At 44.4% G+C, this 24,994-nt stretch overlaps 1 protein-coding gene across 2 annotated transcripts; it reads right to left on the bottom strand.

Annotated features, from left to right (window-relative positions):
* Positions 1 to 632: 632 nt before the first annotated feature.
* Tcfl5 (transcription factor like 5) lies at positions 633 to 24,963 on the bottom strand. 2 transcript variants are annotated; one of them, XM_038332246.1, is made up of 6 exons: positions 24,350 to 24,963; positions 23,313 to 23,496; positions 22,740 to 22,902; positions 14,130 to 14,376; positions 10,993 to 11,134; positions 633 to 755 (listed from the first exon to the last, which is right to left on the bottom strand). In XM_038332246.1, exons 1-6 carry the CDS (start codon positions 24,961 to 24,963, stop codon positions 633 to 635), a joined length of 1,473 nt encoding a protein of 490 aa, XP_038188174.1. The 2 variants fall into 2 exon arrangements, with proteins under 2 accessions (XP_038188174.1, XP_038188176.1); XM_038332248.1 differs by having other exon boundaries at positions 14,130 to 14,373.
* Positions 24,964 to 24,994: the final 31 nt, after the last annotated feature.

Raw genomic sequence — 24,994 nt, 5'->3', positions numbered from 1 at the left:
TCCAAACATGCAGTTTATTACACGAAAAGCAATGACTCACAATATGGAAATGTGGGCATTGAAGCAATCTACCGAGAAAATGTTTATGGGCAAAAGGAGCTTTAAAAGAAGTCCCTGGAAAATTCTTAGCAAAAAGTTTTAAAATGGCACTGCATCTTCCAATACAGAGTACCATGAGACTGGAAATGGGGGGGTGACAGAACAAATGAAATAAAGTTTCCAAACCTCTTCTAGTTAAGAACAATTTACCTTCTTCCAATTGCTAAAGGGGCAAATTTAAAATGTGAACAAAATAAGTGAACGGCAATGGTTTCTTTCGTCTTGAGACTCAAGAAATTACCAAGGATGTTAATTTTTTTATGTTATCATGTTAAGAACACATGATGGTGTTGGAAAGGTAATTGAAAAATTACTAATTATCAAGATGTCTTCATCCTCAAATGTTCATCCAGGCATAGTGGGTATTTTGTTTAGATAATACTTTCATAAAATGTGCTCTCAAAGTCCTTACTCGAGTCCCACCAACTGGAGCCTCATCCCTCTCGAGGACTCAGAGCTGAGCTCTGGGATGGCAGGCACGTGTACGATGCCGAAAGAATGGCAGTTCTCTCCCAGGTCCTGGGTCAGTCCAGTCACTTGATCTCCATGGCGGGGCTGCTCTGCAGACTGCCCTGTGCAGGGCAGGTCACCAGGGATTCCGGTCTGGTCAGCTTTAGCCTTCTGCCAGTCTTACCGCAAAACACGCTCTCAAATTCCTAAAGTCAAGAAGTGATCATTAATGCACTGAGTTCAAAGATGTGAATGCTGCTAGTTTCAAAAGCACAAGAGGCTGAAATTAGGAGCCATGTGGTTTCTCAAAGTACAAGGTATGTGAGAAAACAGGGGAAAAAAATCCCAGTATCAGTAATACTGTATTTTTTTTTTTTTAGATTTCCAAAAAAAATTCTCAGTGTCTGAGTGTGTGTGCCAAAAATGGCATTTTTATGGTTAAAAAAACATAAAATATACCATTTTCATCATTTGTTAAATGTCCAGGTCAGTGCTGTCCCTTCACATGCAATGGTGGGGATCCTTGGTTAGTCAAGGATTTGGCACAGTCCCTGAGGTTGCTCTGCACACAGTGAGACCAAGAGCAACTCCCTGCAGGTGGCTAGTCTCTGCTTATTCACCCAGCTTTTCCTGCCCTGTAAAAGGCCATAGGACTAAAGTCTAGACAATGCTGGCCCCCTAAACACGGAGTTGGTATCAATGTCACCAGATAGCTACCAAGTCTGATGGCCAAGCATTGTGAGAGAGAGAGAGCCGCTCAGGAAGGCTAGTCTAGAAGATGCAGGAAACAAGTAGTTAACCATTTCCATAATTTGTGAGAATTATGTGGGATTCAGAATGTGGGAATTCCTACAAGATAAGTGACCTTGAGAGGAAAGGGACCAGTATTTGGTTTTCATTTCAAATATACAAAAGCATAGAGACCTGTGAATGCAGAGACAGACATTGGGATGGCTGTCTACAAATGAAAGCAAACAGCTGGAAGTGCTCTAATTCACTAAAGTGGGAGGAGACGAGGCTCAGGGCCTTCACTGTTCTATTGTTTTTGTTCATGTTTAGAAATTAAAAAATATATAGTTCTATATTCATAAATCCAAATTTGTGTGTCCCTGCTTTGGTAAATATGTAAAACTTGGTGTTTTCATCACTTGCAAGCTTACAATTCCATGACATCAAATACTGTGTCTGTCACCAGAAGCTTCTTCCAAATGTCTCTCATCATTCCAAAGAGCAATTCTGTCCTCATTAACCATGGGATCCCACTGCCTGCTCTGACACACTCCAGTAAGTTTCCATCTTTGAGTTTGATCTATTCAGGGACCTCACATTGGTGACTGGCTTATCTCACTCAGCTTGTCAAGCAGGTGCCAGAATGTTGAACATTGCTGTGTGTCCACAAAACACTCTGCTTGTCCATTCTCTGATGAGCACTGGGACTGCTCAGCCAAATGTCAGCTTGATGCTAGTTTTGTGGAATTGCTGGGTCATATGGTAATTCTGAGAATGTTCTGAGAACTACCATACTGTTCTCCAGTGGCTACACCACCTCGTATTTCACCATCAGGGCACACACAAGTGTTAAAATTTCTCCAGATCTTTCCCTAACTCTGGCTATTTTCATTTTTTGTTTTGTTTTCCTGATTGATATTGAAGTGGTACCTCACTGTTTTTTTGTTTTGCAGCACTGGAAATCAAACCAAGGACCTTGCAAGTACTCTACCAATGAGTCACATCCTTGGTCCCAGGAGGGTGATGTCCTAGATCCCAGTGCAGAAAGCCAAGGGATGTCTTGAGGGCCCACATGGACCCATCTCTGGCTGAGCAGTATGGGAGCAGCAACTAAATGCTTCTGGGAGACCTGAGAGGGTACTCATGCCTTGGGTTCAATCCCCAGCATACACTGGGCACTTGAGGAGGAAAGGCAGGAAGACCAGAAGTTCAAGGTCAACCTGAGCTACACAGACTCTGAGGCCAGCCTGGGCTAGCTACATGAGCTATGAGGACTTGTTTCCTAATCCTAATACAAAGAAAAAAATATTTGTTTTAAATGCACTCATTAGGAAGAGACTGAGAGACATAAAATTTTAATTTGAGGACAGAGGAAGTATGGGTATTCAATTAATAAAAAGTAAACATGAGGGGCTGGAGAGATGGCTCAGAGGTTAAGAGCACTGGCTGTTCTTCCGGAGGTCCTGAGTTCAATTCCCAGCAACCACATGGTGGCTCACAACCATCTGTACTGAGATCTGGCGCCCTCCTCTGGCGTGCAGGCATACATCGAGGCAGAATGTTGTATACATAATAAATAAATCTTTAAAAAAAAAGTAAACATGACCAAAAAATACTAATGCATACAGAATAATCAAGGAAGCTGGAGCATGGCCCTCAACAAGGAGGGGCCCAGAATAGCCAATGGGCAAGGCAAGCATAGAACAGAAAAAGGAATACAGTTATTTTGTGCAAGACACTTTATTTTTAGAACAGAGCATTGCACAGTTTTGACCACTCAGTGACACACAAGTCATAGGTACTTGCTGGGGGGCTGACAGGTACTTCTGGTGGCATGTTCTAAGGGGGGAAAGAGCCTCCACAACAGCAGCTTCCCTGGAATCAGAGTATGAGAAGCCAATCTACCTCTTGGCTTCCTACTCCTCCACCTGTGCCAACCATGCTCTTATGAGGACATTTAGAAACTTGCAGTCATCAAGCTACAAGTTCCAACCTTGAGGCCCCTGAACATAGGCTATGCTGTAGCAAATGGACCTACATCAGCCTCAGCAAAACCTCTAGCTGTTGGGTTTGTCATCCGCACTGCAGAGCCCATCTAGGGCTAGTGGCAGTCTTCTCTGGGAAGCTGTGTTTACTGCCTGTTGTATCAGCTCCACACTGAACCCCGGTGTCAGGTGAAGTCAGTGGTAGAGAGGATTCAGCTTCCCAGGGCACCAGGCAGGTCCACCCCACAGGCTGCATGAATGACACCTACCTGGTATGGGCTGTACTTGGATGACAGCATAAAGGATGCAGTTTAATGGATCACATTCTCCATCATGTATACAATACAGCTCTGGTATGCATATCAGCATGGGACACTGCAGTACTGGTAGGCCAAGGGCTGCAGCTATCAGTGGCAGGCACAGATCCCCAAGAGTTTTGCCATGAGGGCCTCAGAACCTCTGCATGGAAGATGGTACTCAAAATGACTGAGCGCAGTCTCTGCAAGGGGCATCTTCTCTACCCTGAGAGCAAAAGGCTGAGTCTAGGTTAGAAAGGATGATGGAGGGTTCTGGACTCAGGAAGGCGCACCACTGTCTAAACAGTGAACACTGCATAGCAAAGGGCAGATACTTCACCTGCCTCAGCTGCTTAGCTCTAGGCTCCTACACTGAGCCAGGGGAACCCCATAATTAAGAAGCTGAAAAAAAGACTCAGAGGAGTAGACCCCAGGAGGGTGATGTCCTAGAAGCCAGTGCAGAAAGCCAAGGGATTTTTCCAGGGTCCCCAAACCCCTCTCTGGCTGAACACTGTGAGGGCAGCAATTAAAGGCTTCTGGGAGGAGACCTGAGACCTGAGAAGAGGGTGGACTTCAGAGAACTCATATGGTCTCCGAGTTAGCAATAAGGAAGACAAATAACAGGGCAGAGCTAGCAGGGGACAACAAAACCAAGGAGTTCCCTAACACCAGGAGAAATAACAGCAGTTTTCATTAAATTAGGGGAGAAGGCCTGGGGCCGAGACCTATACGTCCAGGACAGGGTCTGGGAGTATTCAAGTGAAGGTACGACTTCATAGCAAAGAGGACCCCTCCCTTGGTAACAAAAGGAAGGCAAAGCAGATGAGCATGGAATGGCAGTGGGGCTCTGCAGCCTTGAGCACCTTGCTGAAATCCACAGCCACAAATCCCTAATAGCCTCTCACACCATAATAAAATGTTACCAGTGACCCTGGACTGGGTTCCAACCAGGGAAATAGCTGTGGAGATGGGCATTACTGGGACAAGGAGAAATGTGTAGACATTAATTGTTCTAGGTAAAAGTGCCCACCCATGTTCCACACGCTAATCTTGACATGTTTGCTTATCTAAGACAATGCACAAAAAGCAAACACTGGAGAACTAAGGTATAAAATGGCATCTGTAATTCACTACCAAATCATTCAGACATAAGCAACCTGGGACACTGAGCAAGTCTAGATTGGTTCTTATGATATCTATGCCTGAAATTACTTTATAATTAAAAAATCATCATCAATAACCCAAATCAAGAAGGGGACATTCCACAGACCACTGGCCAGATCTCTTCAAACCTCAATGCTACTTAAATAGGGCGGGTGGGGTGAGATTTTAGTTGCTTGGTCTGAAGGGCACGGCGGAATCAGTTTATGAGCCATGGCTGGATAGTGAGGTGAGAGGGAGGAACAGGATAAACAAAACAAAACTCCAAGTCAGGAGATGCAACATGAAACCCAGCACTTGTGAGGCAGAGGCAGGCAATCTCTGAGTTTGAAGTCAGCCTGATCTACAGAGTAAGTTCCAGGACAGCCAGGGCTACACAGAGAAACCCTGTCTTGAAAAACTTAAAAGAATTCTTTACAGAAATTTAAGACACTGCCACCAGCTTTGTGGGGATGACATGGGTAGAGATCAGTTTTTTGGAGCCTATATAGAAATCTTTCTAGAGGAAGATACAAACCTATAATTGTCTCTCGGGGAGGTGGGGAGGAGGCTCAGTGGTTAAGAGCACTGGCTGTTCTTCCAGGACCCAGGTTCAATTCCCAGTACCAATATTGCTGTTCCCAAACATATTAACTCCAGTTCCAGGTATCCAATTCTCTCTCTTGGTCTCCATGGGCACCATGCTCACACATGGTTCACAGACATACATACAGGCAAAACACTCCTACATATTTTTTAATTAAATGTGTGCATGGATGAAGTACTAGCATATCAGCTGAGAGGTTAGGTAATGGCCACACATGTATCCTGGTTCAACACATCTGGTTAGAACACTGCTATGTAATGGTCATCTACCTATATCATACTCTCTTCTGCCAGACCCGAAAGCTCAGCATGCCCTGCCAAAGATGGGCTGTGAGCCATCCCTGCACCTTCCCACTGTGCCCCCACATCAGTACACCACAGCAATGCTGAGTTGGGGCCATTCCCTCCACTGCCTTCTGACTGAGTCTGTTTCCAGGGCTATAGCTGCAGCCTCCTCAATAGCAAGTAACAAATATGAAATGTGCTCTGACCATGTATCTCCCAGCCAAAGTCCATTCAGGGTTCTGATTCTTAGGAAGGTCCCATAACCACTGCACTCTGGGCAGACAATCGTGTGCCCCCTCCAGACCCTGCAGTGAGGCTGGGGACACTGCTCGCCTCAGTCATATGTGTGTGACACCTCCACTTGACAATCTGTGGGACTGCAGCTCCCAGCCTCTACATTCTGACTCAAATCCACGCTGCTCTGCAGTCCACTGGCCCTCGAGGGGCTTCTGTTCTACGCAGAGTCTGACTGCCACTCACTATCTGCTGTTTCCTTTCTCCCTGGGAGTCACCTTCACCAGGAGCCTGTTACGTTAGGACGGATCTGAATGAAATGGGTACTAACAAAATTGGGGGAGGACTGACATTTAAAATCTCATTAATCAATCCTAAAGAACAAGAATATACATACAAATAAGAGGGGGAAAGTTACTATTGAAATAATCAAACCTGAATATGTTTAGGCCAATGATAGCCCAACAATCTGGCCCAGAAATCATTTATAAATTCAGTGAGACAGAATTTCAAAAAGAGCCTAGAAATGTAATAGTCTCCCCAGGGAAAAGGACATCAATTGGTTATCCAATACCAAATGGCCAGCCCTGAAAACATATATATAAATAACATTATAAAGATTAAGCAAGTTATATACTTAGAAACATATATATTATACACACACAAATAAAAGAGGCCATGAATTTGAAAGAGAGCAAGGAGGGATATATAGGAGAGTTTAGAAGGAAAGGTAAGGGGGAAATGATAACCTCAAAAGGGGGTATTATAACCTCAAAAAGAAAAGAAAAAAATTTAGTTTTAAAAGCCTCATCTTTTTAGTATATTCTAAAATTTTATTTCAAAAATTTTAAATACTTTTTTGAACTGGACTATATCGATAATTCACCACAAATAGGTACACAGAGGCAAAGACTAAATCTTTTTAACAAATAGTAAAGCTTTATTTTAAGACAGACCAGTGGCCTATTCTAGCAAACAATGTTACCAGCAACCATAACGATCCAATTAAACAGCAGTGCTCTAAGTCACTCCAGGTGCACTTAGAGACAGTCCACAGTGCTGCATTACACCAATGGAAACGCCACTCAGACACAGGTGCTAGAAAGGGACAAAGATAAAGATGACAAGGTCCAGTCCAGGGTGACTGGGTCCTTGGCAGGCTCTCACAAGGCCCTTGCCAAGGTTCCAGGTTTGCTGTACCACCTGAACCCATTCCCCAGCACATTGGGCTCCACAGAACATGGGTCCAAAATCAGTACCCAGGTGTGACGGCTTTTTTTTTTTTTTTAAGATTTATTTATTTATTATGTATACAGCGTTCTGCCTGCAGGTCAAAAGAGGGCACCAGGTCTCATTACAGATGGTTGTGAGCCACCATCTGGTTGCTGAGAATTGAACTCAGAATTGAACAGCCAGTGCTCTTAACCGCTGAGCCATCTCTCCAGCTCCTGTGATGGTTATTCTTGATTGTCAACTTGACTACATCTGTAATTAACTAAATCAAAGCAGCTGGGTATACTTGTGAAGGATTTTTTTTTTTCTTAAATCATTCAGTATTGGAAGTCCCACTTTTAATCTGGATCTTTTGTGGGGAGAAGGTACACCTTTAACCTAGACCACACCTCTGCTGGCAGCCTATACAAAGGACACTGAAGAAGGAAGCTTCATCTCTTCGCCTGCTGGCTCTGACCCTTGCTGACAAGTCCATTCTTCACGGGCATTACAGCCTACTTGTTGGGATTTCAGTGTGTGCTGGAGACCAGCTGAGACCTCATGGACTGAACAACTACTGGATTCTTGGACCCTCCGCTGGTAGACAGCTATTGTTGGACTAGCTGGACCACAGACGGTAGGCCATTCTAATACATTCCCTTTATAGCTTGTGTGTGTGTGTGTGTGTGTGTGTGTGTGTGTGCGCGCGCGCGTGTGCGTGTAGACTCATTCTATCAGTTCTGTGCCTCTAGAAAACCCTATTACAGATTTTGATGTCAAAAGTGGTCCTAGAGCAACAGAAGTATAAGAATGAATTTTTAAAGTATCTGGAAATCTGGAATATGTTTTCTGATTTGTCAACACCTACAGTTACTGAAGCCTCTTCTGGAAATTTGGAGAGTACTGAAAGCCCATCATGGGACTTATTTTGCAAACTTGAGACAAATACATTTGATTATCCTGATTCACCAACTGGGAGAGGTAACAGATTTGTGGAAAATAAGGAAATTGATGATGGTGGTTGGTTGTTCCTAGCATCTCTGGATAAACTGACAAAGAAAAAGAATGAGCTGTGACAAAATTAGCCAACTGCTAGCATCTCAGAATATGGTGAGAGACAAGGAACTCAGCGAGAGAACTGACCTGCTCCAGACGTGCATAAACAGCTACAGGTTTCTAAGGTGCCCAGAAGGGAATCTTCTCTAGCAGTCACAGAACTAAAGATGTGGCTGAATTTCAGAGAAAATCAAATCCCAGCCTCAGACAGTGTCAGTGTTTAGAGGGCATTAAGTGGTAAAGAATGGAATCCTGTAACTTGGAATGGGGATTTGTGGGGGGACCCTATTGAAGCTGAGAACTCTGAGCCTTCAGATTCTCAAGGGTTTATCTCATTTGAGGAAGTAGTTTCTCCACCCTCTGCAGAAGATGAACATAGACCCCCACCCTGAGACATATTGCCTTTTCCACCTTTGACTAAGGAAATTAATCCTTCATTGTCTGCTAAACCAGCAGTAACTTTTTCTGAAGGAAATGCCAGACAAGATAATACTGATGTCCCCCAGGGCCCACCAATAGGTGTCTCTAGACCTATAACCAGACTGAAGGCTAAAGGCCCTTAGTGGGGAGGTAGAGAGTGTGGTCCATGAAAAGGTACCCTAGACTACTAAAGCTTCCTACTAGTGAGTTTCCTAGTTCATTCAAGCATAAGTCTGGGGATATCTGGGGATATGGGGAAATGGGTTCTAAGGGTGTGGAATAATGGTGGGAGGAACATGAAACTGGATCAGGCTGAGTTGATTGATATGGGCCCTATGAGTGAAGAATCTAGGTCTAATAGGGAAGCTCACACAATTGGAAAAAAAAAGGTGTTGGGTGGTGGTGGCACATGCCTTTAATCCCAGCACTTGGAAAGCAAAGGCAGGTGGATCTCTATGAGTTCAAAACCAACCTGGTCTACATAGGGAGTTCCAGGACAGGCTTCAAAGCTACACAGAGAAACCCTGTCTCGAAAAACCGTTGCTATCATATTTGAAATACTAAAAGGATGTCCCTCAAGGAACATTGCCACTTATTCTAAATTTATAATGCATTTGTGGTTATATGAGGATAAATTATATCAGGCTAGGCATAATTATGACCTGGTTAAATATATGATGCACTTGCAATTATACTTGGGAATAGTTATATCATGTTAGGTGTAATTATGACCTGGTTGTTTTCATTTGGAAATTAAGCATGACACAACGAGATATGATTGTGTGTCAAGCTGACAAGAGGAGGATCTGTGGTGGCTATTCTTGGTTGTCAACCTGACTACATTTGGAATTAACTAAAACCCAAGCACCTGTGAGGGATTTTTTTTTTTTAACTAAACCCACTTTGAATCTGTATCTTTTGAGGTGGGAAGATCCACCTTTAATGTGGGTCACACTGCCTGCTGGCAGTTTACAGAAAGGACATGAAAGAAGAAAGTGTGCTCTCTTTGCCTGCTCGCTGTTGCTGGCAATTCCATTTCTTCCCTGACATTAGAGTCTATTTCTTCAGGAGTCCAGCATGTACTGAAGATTCTTGGAAGATTCTGTCTTCCATTGGTAGACAGCTATTGTTGGATTAGCTGGACCACAGCCTGTATGGTGGTTTGAAAGAAAATGGCCCCCAAAGGGAGTAGCACTATTAGGAGGTGTGGCCTTGTTGGAGGCAGTATGTCACTGTGGGAGTGGGCTTAGAGGTCTCTTACTCAAGCTTCCCTAAGTATGACAGGCAGTTGATTTTCCTGCTGCCTGCAAGATACGGACTCTCCACTATTCCTCCAGCACCACATCTACCTGCATGCCGTCATGCTCCCTGCCATGACGATAATGAACTGAACCTCTGAAACTGTAAGTGAGCGCCCTCAAATGTTTTCCTTATAAGAGTTATGTGGTCATGGTATCTCTTCACAGACATAAAAACCCTAAGACAGCCTGTAAGTCATTCTAATAAATCTCCCTTTCATTCTTTCAGTTCTATTCCTAGAGAGAACCCTAATACACTAGGACTTCACTATCCCTCAAGGACAAAGGCCATACATAGATGTGACCACCAGAATTCTGAGGTCAAAACCTATGGTGTGACCACCAGAATTCTGAGGTCAAAACCTAGCACAGGAGTCTCCCAAGCCCAGCACAGAACCCACCCACAATTGTTCCCTTTCTTCCACCAGTCCATCCCAGGACTAAGACAACTCCCAAACCAAGCATCAGCCCTTGCAGAACCAAGAGGACTGGCCAGCTACTACAGTCCACGTGTAGAAAGAAAGGAACAAAGTGCCAGCAGTCCCCAAGGAACAGGAAGTGTGTGAGCATCAAAGGCTCAGCCTACAATGTTTACACACACCACAGAAATCTAATAATTTGCCTTTCAACCCACCTGAAGGCGGAAGTCCAGACTATTGATTTGGCATTATCTACTTCTTGTACCCCCACCTCAATTTTTGCTATTACTTTAATTTCTTTCAAAGCTTTCATTTTCTCCCCTCCCCAAGTCTTAACAAACACTAGGCTTGTACCTGACCACTGAACTATACCTGCTATCCCTACCAGGTAATGAGAGGAAAATACCATGTCCTGAATGCCATTCAGACCCAACACAATATACTGAACATAACAAGTACTCAATTTGGTATCTGACAATTGATACTTGACAGTCATCCATATTTTGTAAACAAATCTGGGCTGTGACTATGACTTTAGTAAGTGACATCAACAGGCAGAACTCCCTTCATACTGGACTTCATATCTGACCTCAGAGTCCAGGATACCCAGAGTAGTCTAAAAAGAAGGGACCAGAGGCAACACTGACAACTACAACAGAAAATTCTCAAGTTTCTGCCCCCTTTTCAGTCACTACATCAAGAAGATGCCCATCTTCACTGAGCACAATTTAGGAACACTGAAGTCTACTTCATGAATACTCACCTTTTTAAGAGAATCCCCATGTCTTTCCTGAATGTACTTCAGGAACGCTGTGGTCCACTGAAGGGTTGTTGCTTTATCTGTCTCCGCATTGCAGAACGGAACTAAAAGATTCAGCTCATCACAGCAAATGCGGATTCTGCGCCTGCAGTCAAAACCCACAGTAATCACACAGGACGGCTGGAGAAGTGCAGGAGCAACAGAGTTGCTCATCAAAGAAAGCGGAATACACAGAGCTGCCCTTGAAAGCTAGGAGGTGTGTCCCACCTGGAAGCCTCAGGTAAGCTAGTGGGCACTTTGACACTGAGTGCCTGTCTACAGAGGCCATTGCTGCCCATGGCCACCAGAGAACCTGTAGTGGCCCAGCAGTCTCTAGATCCCTACACCTTCTCTATTTACTTCTCATGGGTCGGCTCTCCATACCAGGGATAGCTGCAAATCCCTGAACTCAAGAACAAAATTTCTGGGCAAGTATTTTGTTGTTGTTGTTGTTCATTGTTTTCTCTTTTTCCTGCAGTGCTGGGCACTGAACTCCAGAGCCAACCCCAAACTGTTATTTAGGAATCATGACTTGCTTTCGACATACAGAAATACGTGCTCAGGCACAAGCATAGCTTTCAGACTGAGAGGGGTGTGATGAGACACACCTCTAATAAAGCACCTCAGAGACTGAGGTAGAATTATCATAAATTTGAGGTCAGTCTGGGCTGTGTAATGAGACCCTGTCTCATAAAAACAAACTTGTCCGTTTTTAGAGAATTTAGGGCTAGGGCTGGGGATGACGCTCAGAGGTAAAGTGCTTGCCTATTATTCCATCACCAGCACTGAAAAAAAAATCTTCTTGAAAGAATTAAGCACACCTGTTTTAAGCTTTACACATTATATCCAGCATAAGCAAAGCCCTCACTGTGCTGACACAGTTTCATGGCACGGCACACTCCATACATCTTCACACCCACACCTAAAGTCAAATGGAAGCTAGTGCTTTCTGCATGTGCTCTAATTTCTAGTTGAGAGTCTAAACTCCTTCCCTATCAGCTCAAGTAGTTATGACTCAAGTCTGTGCTGTAGGTAGCAACCGTATCCTATAAGTGAGAAACTCAAGAAGCACAGAATTCATTGGAAGCCATTAAACTAGGAGGTATCGAGAATTCCACAGAGCAGCAATCCCATACGTCTCATTAAACACACATCAGGTGAGCAGTACTCCATTTACAATTCACAGTAGACTAAACAAGTCCCTCAGGTACACCATGACCTGTGTACAAGTATAAGAAAATGTCTGGGCTACAGAGGGAAACCCTGCCTCAAAAAAAGAGAATGCCTTTAATCCCAGCATTCAGGAGAAATAAGCAGATCTCTGTGAGTTCAAGGCCAGCCTGACCTACAGAGCAAGTTCCAGGACAGGCTCCAAAGCTACAGAAAAACCCTGTCTTGAAAAACCAAAACCAAACGAGAGAGAGAGAGAGAGAGAGAGAGAGAGAGAGAGAGAGAGAGAGAGAGAGAGAGAGAGAGAGAGAATGCAATGGGGCTGGAGAGATGTCCCAGTAGTAAAAAGCGTGTTTTTTTAATGATTTTTAAAAATTTATTTATTATGTATACAATATTCTGTCTGTGTGTATGCCTGCAGGCCAGAAGAGGGCACCAGACCTCACTACAGATGGTTGTGAGCCACCATGTGGTTGCTGGGAATTGAACTCAGGACCTTGGCAAGAGCAGGCAATGCTCTTAATCTCTGAGCCATCTCTCCAGCACCCCCCCCCCCAAAAGCATGTTTTGCTCTTGCTGAAAACCCAAATTCAATAACCCAAACCCACATGGTGGCTCCCAACCATCTGTAACTCCAATTCCAGGGATCTTCTGACACAGCAGTCACCAAGCACACACTTAAGCAAAATACTCATAAACAAAGAATAACACAGCTGGAGAGAAGGCTCAGTCAGTGGCTAGCTGCTCTTCCAGAGAACATAGATTCAGTTCCCAGCATCTGCATGGTGGCTCACAACCATCTGTAACTCTAGGCTTAGAACCCAATGCCTTCTTCTGGCATCCACAAGCACACAAGTAATGAAAAGACATAATTTTTTTTTTTTTGATAAATGAAGAAGAAATCCCAGCACTTGGGAAGCAGAGGTAGACAGATCTCCATGAGTTTGAGGTCAGCCTGGCCTAAAAAAAAAGGAAGGAAGGAAGATAGATATCTATTTAGTTTTAACACATCCCTCTAAAAAGCAATAAATCACCTTGGCTTATTAAATAATAGAACTTCAATACACAATACTATTTCATTAAAAACTATTATTCCTGAGCGGAAAACATTATAAAATCCACAGGCAAACTCATTTCAGTAAGTTTAACCTCTTTCCCAACATTGTTTTTTCTTTTTCTTCCTGTTCTTCTCCTCTCTCTCTCTCTCTCTCTCTCTCTCTCTCTCTCTCTCCCTCAGATGTAGGTTCTTGCTATTCAAGACTAATCTATAATTCACTGTATATCCCAGACTGTCCTCAACTGGAAGCAATCCTCCTATCTCAGCCTCCTGAATACCGCAACCACAAATGTATGCCACTATACATGGCTTCCCCAAATAGAACAGAAGCCTAAGATGTTACCTACTATGCAGTTAACCTGAAGACCCAATACTCTCCTTAAGGACCTGCTGACAAGTGACCTTCTAGTGTCTGGGAACTTGGACTTGGGGAGATTGGTGAATAATAGCCCACAGAACCTCAACTCTGCAAGCAACATGGCTCACAATGGGAGCCTGGTATTTAGAGTGTGCCTGATAAACAGTCATGTGATGGGCACCAACACAGTCTCTGAGCCTCTGATGAGCCCTCTGTTTGGTGGCACCTTGTTGGTGCCCTGAGGACACAACACTGGAGTCATCAATTAGGAGGTCCTATGTACCCTTCTGGGAGAAGACACTGGGGACTGTGCTCCCTAGGTCTTCCCACACACCTTGGGTCATTTTGCCTTGTACCCCGCCACTGCAGTCAGTCAGAGCATGAGTCCACCAGAGATCACTGAGTCTTGAGGACTCCTAAGTCTCCAGAGAGAGGGTGAACTATCATACAAAGAGCCAGCACACCTACGACAACTGCATGGGTATGGGTGGAGCCCATGGTCCATCACTCTATTACCTTCTATCTCTTTCCATTCGGTTATGCCTCTCCCGACGCTGAGACCTTCCTCCCTGGGGTCCGCTTTGCGTCTGCTCCCCCAGGTTTGACTGTGAGGACTCAGAAGACTGCCAGGTACCCTGTGAAGCTGTAGAACCGTCGCCCACATTCTGAATCTCTCCAAGGGCTCTTCGCTCCACACTTGTGTCCAACTGGCGGATTCTACTCCGATTCCTCTTATTGATTGCTTGTTTACATAGCGCTTCTTCTTTGCAAAAGAAGAAAAAAGCCGTCATTTAGTATTTTTATTCTTGTTTTTCAAAACAAGGTTTCTCTGTAGCTTTGGAGCTTGTCCTGGAGCTCACTCTGTAGACCTGGCCAGGCTTGAACTCACAGAGATCCACCTGCCTCTGCCTCCCAAGTGCTGGGATTAAGGTGTGAGCCACCACCGCCTGTCTAGTTTTTTTTTTTAAATATTTATTTATTTATTATGTATACAATATTCTGTCTGTGTGTGTGTCTGCAGGCCAGAAGAGGGCACCAGACCCATTACAGAAGGTTGTGAGCCACCATGTGGTTGCTGGGAATTGAACTCAGTACCTTTGGAAGAGCAGGCAATGCTCTTAACCTCTGAGCCATCTCTCCAGCCCCGCCTGTCTAGTTTTTATTCTTAACTCATTCCCATTAATGTGGAATATCTTTGTTGGGTGCTTTTTTTCCCCCTAGGAAACCCAGTACTGCCTTAACTCACAATGTAGTTGAGGACATCTGTGAATTTCTGACCGTCCTAAGTGCTGGGACTAAGGTGCGCATCACTACGGGTTATTTTTCTTTTCTCTTTTGACTGTGCGCGCCTGTGCACTCACCCATGCATAGGCATGTTTTGCATTTCAATCCAAGCTTCCAACACCATCAAGTAGGAATTAAAGAAGCAAGGAGCTGTGACGACAGAGACTCTGGGCACTAAGCAGTGAGCTCTAGTCCTACAGCACAACAGTTAAATTACCCCTCTAACTGGGTGGTTAGTGGCGCACGCCTTTAATCCCAGCAGAGGCAGGTGCATCTCTGAATTCAAGACCAGCCTGGCCTACAGAGTGAGTTCCAGGACAGCCAGGGATACAGAGAAACCCTGTCCCAAACAACAACAAAAAAGCCAACCCACAAACCAAACCAAACCACCCCACCCCTTCCGAGTGCCGTGCAACCAACACGACTAGGTCAGCTGCTCCCTCTTTGTCATGGAGCTAAAGGGAGCTGGGGCCTCAAGTCCTCTAGCACCGACCCTCACTGAACTACACATCCCACTCCTCCCTTTTAATCAACAGTTGTTACTACCCATGAATAGAGAAACTAAGACATTGTTTTCTTTTTCTAGAATTTAGAATGAAAATATTTTTTCTTCATATCCATTCTAATGAGTATAAAATTCTAATATGAAAATCGATACTTTACCACATGTGACAATAAAACTTAAGTGGTTCAGTTAAATTTTTTCATGTTAAAAGTGATTCCACAAAAAAGCAAAGAAAAAAATCATAGATTTTGTACTTTATTGTGCACACATTGTACACACAGTACAGAAATACGTCAACTTCAATCAGACAAAAGAGTGGGCCGGTGAAGTGTTCTCCCACTTGTCACAAAAAGTCAACCGTCCTTGACACCAATTCTGGACAACACTTAAGAGAGACAGAGGAAGGAATTCAGAAGTTCTGGTGCTTTCTTCCTTAGCCTGAGCAGTGGACACAGGCCCATCTTAGCGTTCACCCTTTATGTAGGAGAGCTTTTACATAAAGGTACTGACAACAGGGCTGAGGGCTGAGAGGAGGCAGCAGTGTTCACCTCATCCTGCCTCAGCAGCAGCAGCAGCAGCAGCAGCTTCCAGCAGTGGTTACAGAAGCTATCCTAAGACGTTCCTCCGGAAAAGGGCACCTGTTTCCCAGCCAGCATCCACTGCCATTCTCAATATGACATACCCCGCCACTGCAGTGGCCACCAGAACCTCAGCCCCACCTACATCTAGAGAAGCAATCACCAGAACCTCAGCCCCACCTCCACCTGCATCTCAAGGAGCAACCACCAGAGTTTTGGGCCTGTGTGCACCTAGAGAAATGATCGCTGAAGGCTCTGCTCTGTCTGCACCGGAAGGAGGGTTCAATGGAGCCACAGCCCCCAACAACACCAATTGGAGGAAGAGGGACCTTCTGAAGCACAGGCTTCACCTACACCAGTTGGAGCAAGAGATGGGTAGATAACAAGGTAAGAATACACTCAACAACATAAAGAGCAATACGGCACCACCAGACACGAGTGGCTCTACAACAGCAAGACCTGAACACCTCAACACAGAAGACGCAGAAGAAAACAACCTTAAAAATAACTGTATCAAGATAATTAAGGCCCTTAAAGAGGAAATGAAAAATTCCCTTAAAGTGTAAGAAAACACAAAAAAATTGGAAGAAATCAACAAATCCCTTAAAGAAAATCAAGAAAAAGCAATTAAACAGGTGAAGGAAACAGTTCAAGACTTGAAGACTGAAATAGAGGCAATGAAGAAAACACAACCCGATAGAAGTCTGGAAATGGAAAATTTGGGTACACAATCAGGAACCACAAATGCAAGCATAAACAACAGAATCCAAGAGATAGAAGAGAGAATCTCAGGCATTGAAGATAAGATAGAGGAAATAGATTCATCGGTCAAATAAAATGTTAAATCCAACAAATCCTTAACAAAAGCCAGTCAGGAAATCTGGGACACTATGAAAAGACCAAACCTAAGAATAATAGGGCTACATGAGAGAGAAATCCAACTCAAAGGCACAGAAAATATATTCAACAAAATCATAGAAGAAAACTTTCCCAACCTAAAGAAGGACATGCCTATGAAAGTACAAGAAGCTTACAGAACACCAAAGAGAATGAGCCGAAAAAGTCCCCTTGCCACTTAATAATCAAAACACTCAACAACAAATAGAATAAAGAAAGAATCTTAAAAGTTGCAAAGGAAAAAGGCCAAGTAACATATAAAGACAGACCTATCAGAATTACACTCAGTTTCTCAATGGAAACAATGAAAGCCAGAAGGTCCTGGACAGGCGTTATGCAAACACTAAGAGACTACAAATGCTAGCCCAGACTATACTATATCCAGCAAAACTTTCAATCACCATAGATGGAGAAAAAAGATATTCCATGACACAACCAGACTTAACCAATACCTAGCCACATATCCAGCCCTACAGAAAGTACTAGAAGGAAAACTCCAACCCAAGAAAGTCAGCTACATCCACAAAAAAAACATAGGCAATAGATGATCTCATAGCAGCAAATCCCAAAGAAGGGAAAAGCACACACAATGGCAGCACCACCACAAAAATAAAAATAACAGGGCTGGAGAGATGGCTCAGAGGTTAAGAGCATTGCCTGCTCTTCCAAAGGTCCTGAGTTCAATTCCCAGCAACCACATGGTGGCTCACAACCATCTATAATGGGGTTTGGTGCCCTCTTCTGGCCTGCAGGCATACACACAGACAGAATGTTGTATACATAATAAATAAATATAATTTAAAAAAAATAAATAAAAATAACAGGAACTAAAATCACTGATCATTAATATCCCTTAATATAAATGGACTCAATTCGCCTAGAAAAATACACAGGCTAACAGATTGGATACAAAACAGAAACCATCCTACTGCTGCATACAAGAAACACACCTCAACCTCAAAGACAGACATCACCTCAGAGTAAAGGGTTGGGAAAAAATTTTCCAATCATATGGACCTAAGAAATAAGCTGGTATAGCTATCCTAATATCTAAGAAAACAGACTTCAAGCTAAAATCAAAATATATAAAGAAGGACATTTTATATTCATTACAGGAAAAATCCATCAAGAAGGAATCTCAATTCTAAACATCTATGCCCCTAATACAAGCATACCCATATTTGTAAAAAAATTCTAAAACTTAAATCACACATTAAACCCCACATACTAATGGTGGGAGACTTCAACACCCCATTCTCACCACTGGACAGGACTGCCAGACAGAAACTTAACAATAAGGGAACTAACATATGTTATGACTCAAACGGACTTAACAGATATCTATAGAACATTCCATCCAAACAAAAGAACATACCTTCTTCTCAGCACATCATGGAACCATCTCAAAAATGGACCACGTACTCAGTAACAGAGCAAACCTCAACACATACAAAAAAATTGGAATAACCCCATATATCTTATCGGATTACCACGGCTTAAAGTTAAAATTCAACAGCAACACTAATTTCAGAAAGCCCACAAACACATGGAAATTAAACAAAGCTCAACTAAATCACCACTGTGTCAAGGAAGAAATAATAAAGTCTTCCAAAAATTTAATGGAAATGATTGCACAACATACCCAAACTTATGGGACACAATGAAAGCAGTGCTAAGAGGAAAGTTCACAGTACTAAATGCCTACATAAAAATCCCACACTAGTGAATTAACAGAACACCTGAAAGCTCTAGAACAAAAAGAAGTAGTCAGGAAAGAATAAAATTGAGGGCTGAAATCAAGAAAATAGAAACAAAGAAAACAATGCAAAGAATCAATGAGACAAAGAGCTGGTTCTTTGAGAAAATCAACAAGGCTGACAAACCTTTATCCAAACTAACCAAAAGGCAGAGAGCAAATATAAAACTATAACAAAATCAGAAAGGAACGACATGACAACAGACACTGAGGAAATTCAGAGTCGTCAGGTCATATTTCAAAAATCTGTACTAAACAAAATTAGAAAATTTTAGGGAAATGGTTAATTTTCTGGATAAGTACCACATACCAAAATTAAATCAAGACCAGATAAACAGATTAAATAGATCTATAACACATAAAGAAATAGAAACAATCACCAAAAGCCTCCCAACCAAAAAAAAAAAAAAAGGGGGGGGGGGCAGGGTCAGATGGTTTCAGTGCAGAATTCTACCAGAATTTCAAAGAAGAGCTAATACCGATACTCCTCAAATTGTTCCACATCATAGAAACAGAAGGAACACTACCAAATTCTTTTTTCGAGGCTACAGTTACCCTAATACCCAAACCACACAAAGGTGCAACTAAGAAAGAGAATTACAGACCAGTCTCCCTCATGAACATTGATGCAAAAATATTCAATAAAATACTGGCAAATTGAACCCAAGAACACATCAGAAAAATCATCTACCCTGATGGAGTAGGCTTCATTCCAGAGACGCAGGGATGGTTCAACATACGAAAATTCATCAATGTAACACACCATATAAACAAACTGAAAGAAAAAAAACCACATGGTCATTTCATTAGATGCTAAAAAGGCTTTCACAAAATCCAACACCCCTTCATGGTAAAGGTCTTAGAGAGATCAAGGATACAAAAACCATTCCTAAACATAATAAAGGCAATATACAGCAAGCCAACATCAAACTAAATGGAGAGAAATTCAAAGCAATTCCACTAAAATCGGGAACAAGACAAGGCTGTCCATCCTTGTATTCCATATGTATTCAATATAGTAGTCAGAGTCCTAGCTAGAGCAATAGTACAACAAAAGGAGATCAAGAGGATACAATTTGGAAAGGAAGAAGTCAAACTTCGGCTATTTGCTGATGATGATATGATAGTATTCATAAGTGACCCAAAAATTCTACCAGGATCTCCTACAGCTGATAAACACCTTCAGTGATGTGGCAGGATACAAGATTAACTAAAAAAAAAAAAAATCAGTAACTCTCCTATATACAGATGATAAATGGGCTGAAATCAGAGAAACATCATCCTTCTCGATAGCCACAAACAACATAAAATATTTTGGGATAACTCTAACCAAACAAGTGAAAGACCTGTATGACAAGAACTTTAAGTCTTTGAAGAACAAAGCTGAAGAGGATATCAGAAAATGGAAAGATCTCCCATGCTCATGGATAGGCAAGTAAAAATGGCAACCTTACCAGGCGGTGGTGGCACATGCCTTTAATCCCAGCATTAAAAAATTAAAAATAGGGAGGCAGAGGCAGGCGGATCTCTGTGAGTTCGAGGCCAGCCTGGTCTACAAGAGTTAGTTCCAGGACAGGCTCCAAAGTTACAGAGAAACCCTGTCTCGAAAAAAAATGGCAATCTTACCAAAATCAATCTTCAGATTCAATGCAATACACATCAAAATCCCAGCACAATTCTTCACAAACCTCTAAAGAACAACACTAAATTTCATATGAAGAAACAAAAAACTCACGATAGCCAAAACAACCCTGTGCAATTAAGGAACACGTGAAGGTCACCATCCCTGACTTCAAGCATATTATAAAGCTACAGTAATGAAAACAGCTTGTATTGGCATAAAAACAGACAGGTGGACCAATGGAATCAAATTGAAGACCCTGACATTAACCCACACACCTATGAACACCTGATTTTTTGACAAAGAAGCTAAAAATATAAAATGGAAAAAAGAAAGCAACTTCAACAAATGGTACTGATGTAACTGGATGTCAACATGTAGAAGAATGCGAATAGATCCATATTTATCGCCATGCACAAAACTCAAGTACAAATGGATCAAAGACATCAACATAAATCCATCCACACTAAACCTCACAGACAAGAGTGGGAAGTACCCTTGAACGCATTGGCGCAGAAGACCACTTCCTGATTATAACACCAATAATACAGACACTGAGAGCAACAGTTAATAAGCAGGACCTCCTGAAACTGAGATGCTTCTGTAAGGCAAAAGACATAGTCATAGGACAAAATGGCAGCCTACAGAATGGAAAAAGACCTTCACTAACCCCACATCAGACAGAGAACTGATCTCCAAAATATATAAAGAACTCAAGAAACCAGATACATCAAACTTCCAAATAATCCAATTAAAAAATGGGGTAGAGATCTAAACAGAAGTCTCAACAGAAGAATCACAAACAGACAGCTCATGCTAGAGTGGATGTAGACTAAAGGGTACACTCCTCCATTCCTGGTGGGAATGCAAACTTGTACAGCCACTGTGGAAATTAGTATGGCAATTTCTCAAAAAATTAGGAATCAATCTACCTCAAGACCCAGCAATACCACTTTTGGGCATATACCCAAAGGAGACACATTCACACCACATGAACATGTGCTCAACAACGTTCATAGCAGCATTATTCATAATAGCCAAAACCTGGAAACAAACTAGATGACCCTCAACCAAAGAATGGATGAAGAAAATGTGGTCCATTTACACAATGGAGTACTACTCAGCAATAAAAAAACAATGACATCTTGAAATTTGCAGGCAAATGGACGAAACTAGAAGAAAAAAAAAAAGTCATCCTGAGGTAACCCAGATCCAGAAAGACAAATATGTACTCACTCATAAGTGGATACCAGACATAAAGCAAAGGATACCCAGCCTACAGTCCACAGCCCCAGAGAAGCTAGCGTCCTCTTCCAGAAACAGATGGAGGCAGATGCAGAGATCCACAGCTAAGCACTGGGCTGAGCTCCCGAGTACAAAGAGAGGGAGGAGGGATAACATGAACAAAGGGGTCAAGACCATGATGGGAAAACTACAGAGTCAGCTGACCCGAGCTAGGGGGAGATCACTGACTCCAGACTGACAACTGGGGACCTGCACAGGACAGAACGAGGCCCCTGAAGGCAGGTGACAGTGGTATGGCATGGGCAGTGTGTGGAGCCACTGGCAGTGGGAACAGGACCTAATTCTAACGCATAAACTGATGTTGTGGAACCCATTCTCTATGGAGAGATACTTTGCTCAGTCTCAGGGTGTGGGAGCGTTGGTCCTGCCTCAATGAGGCGATGGGACAGACTTAGTTGACATTCCAGGAGAGGTCTTACCCTCTCTGAGGAATGGATGAGGGTGGGGGGAGTTGGAGGAAAGGAGGGTTGAGGAACTGGGAATGGTGTGTAAAAACTAAATAAAATTAGAGCTGGAGAGATGGCCCAGTGGTTAAGACTACTCTTCCAGAGGACCTGGGTTCAATTCCCAGCAACCACATGGCAGCTAACAACAGTCTGTAACTCCAGTTCCAGGGCACCCAACACCCATGGCAAAACACCAATGTATATAAAATAAGAATAAGTAAATTGGAAAAAAAACTAGATAAAATTAATTTTAAAAATGATAACCTTTTCCAAGGAGGGAGAGGCTGCACTGACCATCACGGAAGCAATCTGCTGATGGCAGCTTCTTTACCCCAGACCTCGGATCACTCAGTGGCCTCTGCTGAGTCCTGCCACCCCCACGACAGTGTTATTTCTATCTCTTTGGAGCTTTCAGCTGATTTTAGGCTCCATCATCACCCACAAAGTATGAAATAAAATAAACTACAAAGTACTTACAGGGTTACGGCACCTTGTGTGTCTGTCGTTATTTTACGGTTAAGAAAAAGCTCCCAGATTTAAAGTGTCCAAATTTGAGTAAACTATGAAGTTCACAGAGGAGACAACTGAAGGTGGGCAGCATAGAGCAAGCCCCTAAGACCTCCTACACGCGTACAGAAAGGGCCTCTCCTGTCTGCGCCCACCAAAGCCTAAACACTCTGCAGCTACAGACTGCCAAGCGTACACACACAGCCACCACCTGATTTATCACCTACCTCCCACCTTAATCCAAACCTGCTCGGGCAAGGCTTTGTTTCTACTACCACCTGTCTGTTTGGTGGACTCAATCTCTTGCTGGTAACAGAAAGAAAATGCTCTAGGCAATCCAATATCCTGGTGCTTGGCAGCTTCCAGTATAGAACATGAATTACCAGAACTCTGGAAAACATCAAGTAACAGGAATTTTATCAATACATGTAGCTGTGTCGGCTCTTTACAGAACAAGTAAACTGTACTCAATTAATTATGCTCAGACTTCTGAAAAACTTTCTTTTTTTAAAGATTTTCTCTGTGTATATGTGAGGGTTGTGCACATGACTGTAGGTGTTCTGGATGCCAGAGGGATCCCCTCCTAAAGCTGGATGTAACAGGCAGAACCAATCTAGGATCCAATACACTCTTAACCACTGAATCATCTCTCCAGCCCTTTCACTAGGCTTCTTAATAACTCTTAACAATACAAATATTTCAACCTTAAAAAGGTCACCAGTTCTATTTAAAAATAAAAATCCTGGGACAGGATGACACTAAGCTATGAACTCTGCATGCAGCGCAAACAGAGGCTTTACCTGTGTCTGTGCAAGGCTGGCATTCCCGCCAGCGGGGCAGGCGCCTGTAAACAGCGGGTAGGTGAACTGCAAAGCAGCAGTGGCAGCAGCAGTTTTATTTTTCACTAAGGTCGTACATTTGTTTTGTTGCTGGTGAAGAGGAACATTCATTAATTCAGATGGATGCCGAATAAGAGTTACCAAACTGCCAAGACAAAAGAAAAACCCAGAAACCTGAGGAATAGGTGGTGGAGTGGCTCCCAAAACACTGCCATCACCCACTCCACCACTATCAGGTTACGCTAGACTCCGCCCTGCTTCTCAAGCGGTCCTGGACACGCCCAGTATGATCCACTGGCCAGCGGTGGTGGTGGAGCTCACTTGCTTCCTCCCTGCCTGCAGCACTCCCTGACACCAATCTCTGTCATCCTCCAAATCTGGCAAGGATGGGCAAGACCAGGACAGCCAGAGCCTGGGTGATTGGAAAACTGCTGAGTCCGTGTCTTCAACAATTACCTGGAAGGGCACTAAGTGGGCCAGGAACTGCCACAAGTTTCAGCTTAATCTTACAACTCCTGCCTTTCCCTTCCACAGGTCCAAGTCTGCACTGGAGGCCTGAGCAGCTAGCTTTCCATGGTACTCAGGAAGGAGACAGAAGAGCAAAGGGAACCGTCCCCAGAACTCTTCCTCTCCTTTTTGGAGTGCAGCCCCAAGGTACTCCTTAGAATTGTCACTCAGCGCTCGTATGGTGTGCAGCTTTCAGAATCACCCTCAGGTGAAGTGAGAGCAGGCGGGCATAAGACCTCTCTAGCACCCAGAGTGCCTGCCCCTTTGCACTGAACCGCCCAGAGATCTTTGGGGAAAGCTGGTGTCCACGCAGCCACGGCAAGTAGCCCTGTGGATCCCGTCCAGGTATCCACCCAGACCCAAGAGGTGGTCCTGCAGGAGCCCCTTCCAGGTACCACCCAGACCCTGCAGGCGCCCAGAATGACCCCTCAGACGGCACCGGCTCTGAGAGCCGGCCCCTCCTCCCCGAGAACCCCGCGCCCCGCACGCACTTGTTGAGCGCCACGCCCGACTCGCCGGGCTCGGCACCGCGAGGCGCAGGCGGCTCGGCTGGCATGCTGTTGAAGCGGTCCTCCAGGCGGACGCGGACGGTGGGCTTGGCCCGGGCCTCGGGCGCTCCGTCGGGCCCCGCGCCGCCCGCGCCCTCCTTGACCGCGCCGTCCGTCCGCGTCCGCGTCCCGTCCGCGCCGCCGGGCGTCTTCTCCGCGGCGCCCGCCTCGCCCAGCAGCATCATGCGCAGCTCCTGGAAGTCGACGTGGCCCAGGCACGGCGCGTCGGCCGCCAGCGGCGGGCAGAGCACTGGGTACACGGGCGGCGCCGGCGCCAGCGAGCCCGCCGCGCCCGAGCCCGCGCCCGGGCCGGCCAGCAGCGCGGAGCCCAGGCGTGCCTCGAGCTCGCCGTCCGCCGCCTCCATGTGCGAGTAGAGGATGTGCTGCAGCTGCGTGTACTCCACTTCCGTCATCTCCACCAGACTCAGGTCGGTGGTCGTGAAGCTCAGTCCCGGCTCGCCCAGCGCCGCGTCCCCGCCGCCCGCGCCCTCGGGGCCCGCCTCGCCGCCCGTCGCGCCCGCCTCAGGCGGCGGCTCCCGCGGCCCCGGGCCCGACATGCCGGCGCGGCGCGGCCCAACGGCGGGGCGC

Source organism: Arvicola amphibius, chromosome 5 (genome assembly GCF_903992535.2).
Source record: "Arvicola amphibius chromosome 5, mArvAmp1.2, whole genome shotgun sequence".
Classification (NCBI taxonomy): Eukaryota; Metazoa; Chordata; class Mammalia; order Rodentia; family Cricetidae; genus Arvicola; species Arvicola amphibius.
This window is presented reverse-complemented; position numbering and strand designations above follow the sequence as displayed.

Excerpts from the sequence above, each read along its gene's own strand:
- Tcfl5 (XM_038332246.1), bottom strand. The coding sequence starts at position 24,963 with ATGTCGGGCCCGGGGCCGCGGGAGCCGCCGCCTGAGGCGGGCGCGACG. Across the intron at positions 14,377-22,739 it reads GGTTTGGATTAAGGTGGGAG|AAGAAGCGCTATGTAAACAA; the intron begins GTAGGTGATAAA and ends TCTTTTGCAAAG. Across the intron at positions 11,135-14,129 it reads CGAATGGAAAGAGATAGAAG|GCGCAGAATCCGCATTTGCT; the intron begins GTAATAGAGTGA and ends TTTTGACTGCAG.